At 38.2% G+C, this 6,000-nt stretch overlaps 1 protein-coding gene across 2 annotated transcripts in view; it reads right to left on the minus strand.

Annotated features, from left to right (window-relative positions):
- Positions 1 to 2,552, minus strand: part of LOC122876891 (tight junction protein ZO-2-like) — a 113,304-nt gene extending 110,752 nt beyond the window's left edge. For both annotated transcript variants that reach the window (XM_044197790.1, XM_044197791.1), the window contains exon 1: positions 2,039 to 2,552. In XM_044197790.1, the coding sequence (XP_044053725.1) occupies positions 2,039 to 2,098 (60 nt within the window). In that variant the 5' untranslated portion in view covers positions 2,099 to 2,552. The remainder of the gene's footprint in view (positions 1 to 2,038) is intronic.
- Positions 2,553 to 6,000: the final 3,448 nt, after the last annotated feature.

The following is a 6,000-nucleotide window of genomic DNA, read 5'->3' on the forward strand; positions in this document are numbered from 1 at the left end:
TCATGAAGCTTCGAGTATCTCCAAGAGACACATGGATTATTCTGTGTAAAAACTCTCCTGTTTCCATGGATATAGTGCATCAGTGTTAGACTGTGCCAGCCGTTTATATTTGATATGTGACAGTGTGTGAATGCTCTCCCTGTTCACTGTCAGCAGCTGTGTTGGTGTGAATACGTCACTCAGGCTGAACTGGGTTCTCTGCTATTGTAAGAAAAGCGATGTTGCCTTCCAGTGAACAGTACACATGACGATGACTCTCTTTTACAAAGCTGTAATGTTCCATAATACATGAAGGTGCTGTGCTAGATTCAGTTGTCTGTATGAATGAACAATGTGTAGTGTGATTAGACATGGCTCAGAACAGGAATGGATGTAAGTGCAGTGAAGCTGAGTATGCCCCACTGTTGAGTTTCTTTTTCAAATTAGATGAGAAGCCCCACAATTATCCACACAGGAACTCACTCACCATTCATTCATTCCAAAAGAGTAAAAAACAAACTTTGACTTTACTTGCTAAGATCAACAGAAGACAAAATCTACCAAAAGCTCTTGACACTGTAGCTCATCCATGACAGTCTTCTCTTACACTTTAACTGACAGCTCTACTGTTTTTGGAGCCCTCACTTCAACTGAAGTTTTCACTTTTCACTTACACTTAAGCTGCTGTCACCTGACATTGCAACTGCTTTAATTTTTTTTTGCTCTCTTCAACTGACAGTTCAGCTACTTTCTGCTCTAACACTTCAGCACTTACACGTCAAATGACAGTTCCTCTACTTCATCTCTTACTCTTTAACTGAGAGTTTGTCTGCTTTCAGTGATTATCAGTTGGCACGTCAACTCCTTTTTGTACTTACTCTTCAAATGATACATCAATCCCTTTCAGTACTTCAACTGACACTTCAACTACTTCAATGCTTTAACTTCAGCTGTAACTCTCATACAATATTTCACAAGCAAAGAATTCGAATTTTGAGACATTTTTACTGACTGCAATTCTCTGTGCAAGTGAGCACACTTTAATTGTCTTCAGGAAATCACACACACAGTCCCCAGGCTTTCCCATTCATCTGAACAGCCTCTCTCCTACTGGGCCCAACCAGCCAGACCAGAAGGAGCCTTGGGGGGGTGGGGGGGTGCACGCACACAAACACACACAGGAAGAGTCAACCTTGACCCACCAGCAGAGTTGTTATTGTGTGATCACCATCTCTCCCCAATGGTCACAGCAACATGAGGTAAAATTATATTGCTTCCAAAATATTTAATTTTCTTTAAAAAACAAATTGCTTTCATATAATAATAATAATAATAATAATAATAATAATATAATAATATACAGCGCAAGTGAAGTTCAGGGCAACAATGTGATTGAGCTAAAGAGTCCGGCACTGAAAGTACAGAGATTTAAAGGAATCCTGTGTAGGATCAAACCACCTTTCTTCTACAATAACTTTACACACGTTTAAGTTCCACAGGTGGCCACTGAGCAGGTTGGGGTGCCTTCTCAAAGGCAGTGGGCTATAACAGTATAGCCATTGTCATTCACTTTCCTCACACACACACACACACACACACACGTTTCCCTACTGATTACATCCAGTGGCCTTCTAATCTCCAGAGAGCACCCCCATCAAATCAAAGATGCCAATCTACACAGGATTACAATCACCACAGGGTGTCAGTCATCTCTCAGCACTGGGTTGAGGCGAACGTTCCACCACTTCTCTCTACAGGCTACAGGCTCATAAACAACTGGAGACACCAGCAGTAAATATTAGTTCAATATGTAACAGGCTTTTCCATTGGCTCTCCTGAAGCAAACAGGTGTACTGACAAGCTATTGGCTGGCCAACATGCACCTCACAGCCTGAACGAAGCCCCACAGTCACTTCAGGCAGGTTTTAAATGACGCATATACACACACTTAACTTCGACAGTAAAATCATTTGACAAAACGTGTTCACGTTATGGCAAAGTTGTTAAATGTTACCAAATGTAAAGCCACGCATGTCAAATACAGTACAGTGCCACTTACTCCGACAATTTCGCTCTTGCTCGGATAAGAGGCCAGTCTTCCTCCGCCTTTCACCGGCATCCCGCTTCTCCTCGAGTCGGCTGAACAGGCGCCTTGTCGTCGCGGTTAAACCCAAAGCCTTGTAGTTAGCGTTAGCGACAGTAGTTAGCGTTGTGGCTACTTCTTAAAAATGAAACATATCTTTGTGACAGCCAGGCCAGCTCCGCCCTCGTCGCAGCTAGGCTGGTGTTCCTCCGGGCAGACAGCCCACTGGAGCCAGCAGGCAGAAAGAGGGAGGTCCGTCCGACCAGCTCAACCACTGTCGGCAGCTACGACAGCACAGCAATCATGAAAATTCACATTTCCTGTTTCCTTCATTGGAAACACTGTTTTATATTGGCTGGAAGTAGCAACACTTATCAAATCTCGCTTTGAAAGGCTGGTAACAGCGTGTTGTGTGCCACAGTTACTGTAGGCTACTCCAAATGCACACGGGCACAGCTCTCCGACTTCCCTTCTACCAATCACACTTCAGAACCCGACTGCAGATTCATCACACTCACATTTATATCTTACTATGAACTCTAGAGAAGCAAAACCGTGGGTCCATGTTTTACAGTTATCATATTTGGGAAATTTCTGCTGTGAGGACTTGAATATTAACACACAGGCCATGGTGAGGGCGCATGTACATGAGTTGGTAGAGCATAGGCCTATGTGTTTTGTCGCACTGGTTTCTAATCTTCAAGTGACAATCAAATAACTGTTTTCTCTTTGTACTAGAGTTAATAAGAAAATGGTTCTTAATAATCATTTTAGACGCTGGACTGTTCAGGAACCTTGTGGAAATTAGATTTGGCTACATATTGTGTAGCTTTATTTTTCAAGCCTAAGTTATGTGCCTGCCTTGTTTTTATTTTTCCTTATGTTTTACCTTAATTTTATGTTTTCTTTTCATTTATTATCAATAGTAATATTTGATTTATTAATTACATTGTTTAATCAGTTTATATATTTTGGACTGGAAAATGGGAAGAGATTGGAATTATATTGATTGATTCATTTGCTGTTGTTGCAATCTGTTTTGATCTTGTGTCTATTAACATAGGAAGGATGAAATATGACATTCATAAATCAATGAGAGAAAAGACAAAAAACGTTGAACATAGTCTATTACATAACACCTTGAGGACTAACTGCACAGTGTACAGTTACTTTTTCAGTGCTGCTCTGTGTAAAACCACTTCTTCAGAACTGTATATTTATTCTCTGGCAGAAGAAATATACTTATTGGCCAAATTGTTTCAGTATTACTAATACAGACTACAAATGTAAAAGAACAATTGAATTAACTCTTTCAGTCCCAGGCCAAAAACTGTGTTTTTGTACTGAATTTCACGTTTTCTTTTTCAGAAATACCTGGACTATTTGAAAATGAAGATTTATTTAATGTGAATTGTTGCATTCGAGATTTATGATTAATTATATATACAGTAGGCTACATGTAGAATTTAGGTTTGTCTAGAAAAAAAATGTTACGAAATGCATTTTATTAGAATTCTAAAATTGTCAAATATGATCATTACAGAACAGTAATCCAACTAATTAGTGACATCTGTGAAGTTTTTGTTGAAACTCACAGCAACTATGAGCTTACAACAGCCCCTTAACTAATAAATTAAATAGGATGCCCACTCTCTCCTTCGTTTTTTGCTATCTTCATAGAGCCACTTGTTGCAGCTTTACGTCATAATAATAGCATCAAAGGAATTCGCACCACAAACCTCCAACATAAAATTAGCCTCTATGCAGATGATATCTTACTGTACCTACAGGACCCCATGTCTTTGCTACAAGAAACCTTTAATCTCATTAACACCTTCTCTAAAATCTCTAATTACACAATAAACTGGAACAAGTCCACCATCCTCCCACTTTCAGAAAATGTCTGGGATCATGCAGAACAGAACTCAATACTACCACTTTTACCCCAGGCTGTCAGAGCTGTTTCATCATATCTACACTACATTGTTAAAAACAGTAGAAGATGACCTCCATCACTGGATAAATCTACCTCTCTCCCTCATAGGATGAATTGCAACTGTCAAAATGAAAATACTCCCCCATATTAACTACTACTTCTCAATTCTGTCTTTCACACCAACAGATAAATTGTTCACATCTATTGACTATTTAATTACATATTTTCTATTGGAGAAAAAAATGAACTATTCACTATTCACAAAAAAGCAAATATCAAGGCGGGCTAGACACTCCAAACTTATTCTACTGATACCTGTCAAATCAACTACAATATTTTGCTAAATGGATCCATCAAACCAACCCCAAAAATACTTACTGTGGGGGCACTGATTTGGTTATTGCATTTGAATATTGTCCACTGTAAGTCTTAAGTCAAATGCCCTTTTCATTTTCAAATTGTTAAAAAATTTAATTTTCATTTTCAAATTTGAATTCCCATTTAAATATTGTCCACTGTAAAACAGGTTACAACCTTGAAAATTAAATGTCAAACAGCTTTTCCATTTTCATTTTCATTTTTACTCAAATAACATATTAAACAATATAATGCTATTGTGGAATTACATTTTCATTTTCAAGTTTACATTATTATTTTAATATCGTCCCCTATGGGCTTCCTCATTAAGATTTTGAATTCTACTGTAAATACACTCCTATTTGGCACAACCATGATTTCCAACTTCACTGCTTGCCTCTTCACTATGACACATGGGTACAAGAAAGTATCACACATGTTCACAGTCTTTTCCACAATAATCAGTTCCTAGACTTCAATGACCTTAAAAAGAAGTGCAGAGTTGGGAAACACCAGTTTCTGGAATACCTACAATGTAAATCCATAGTCATCAAACAACATAACGTATAACCCACTTGAACCTTCCAAGATAATTAATGATATAATTAAATTTTCAAATTTAAACAAACTAACCTCAAAACTACTACAAACTTTCATTAAGCTCAGATAATTCTGTAAATGTCCCAGCAACCAGGTGGAACACTAACCTAACTATTTCTCCGTCCACCAACTTCCACCGACTTCTGAATAGGAATCTTTGCTATGACACCCAATGCAAACCTACAGCTAATTCAATACAAAATCATCCATACATATTATGGACTAGTGTCACAAAGACACACACTCACACAGACACACACACAGTCATTTTTCCATCATTTCAGAGGACATTACATAGACTTACTTTCATTTGCAGTATTGCCACTTATACTTAAATGAAAGATCTGAATACTTCCTCCTGCACTATTTCATATGTTTATTCTTCTTGAAAAATTATTACAAATGGTTGGAAAGGATTAATCAACTGAATCACTGTGAACTCTGCTATGTGGGACATGGTATGCTTCAATACATTTACCCCAGTAATGGAATGTAACTTAGTACATTTACACAAGTAGTGTACTTGTACTTTACTTGAGTGTTTCAATTTCATGCTACTTCCACCAATCTGGAAGAATCTCATTTAGTCTGGCAAGATAGTCTTAAAACTAGGGCTGGGCAAGTTAACGCGTTTTTATCGCGTTAACGTATTAATTAATTAACGCCGACAATTAGTTTATCGCGCGTTAACGTACTTTTTATTTTGAAAGTCCGTTGCTCACTGCGTTTGAATACACATAGATAGACTGTAATAATACAACCGAATACAACACAAACCATGGGTCACAGGAGGGGTGGGATGTTTATCAGTAGGCTACTGGCTGCTTGGGATGAGCGTCATCACGCGTCTCAACCAATGAAAGCATTTGTTGTGTGCCTAAGAGCTACAGCGCGAAACAGAAAATATCTTAAATGGACATTTTTATTTTAAACCTCTTCCACACAGTGGAGTTGATAGAACTAAAGCTATTTGTAACCACTGCAAAGCTGAACTGTCTTATCATCGGAATACTTCGAGTCTGAAGTATCACTTAAATGCAATGCA

Source organism: Siniperca chuatsi, linkage group LG5 (genome assembly GCF_020085105.1).
Source record: "Siniperca chuatsi isolate FFG_IHB_CAS linkage group LG5, ASM2008510v1, whole genome shotgun sequence".
Taxonomy (NCBI): Eukaryota; Metazoa; Chordata; class Actinopteri; order Centrarchiformes; family Sinipercidae; genus Siniperca; species Siniperca chuatsi.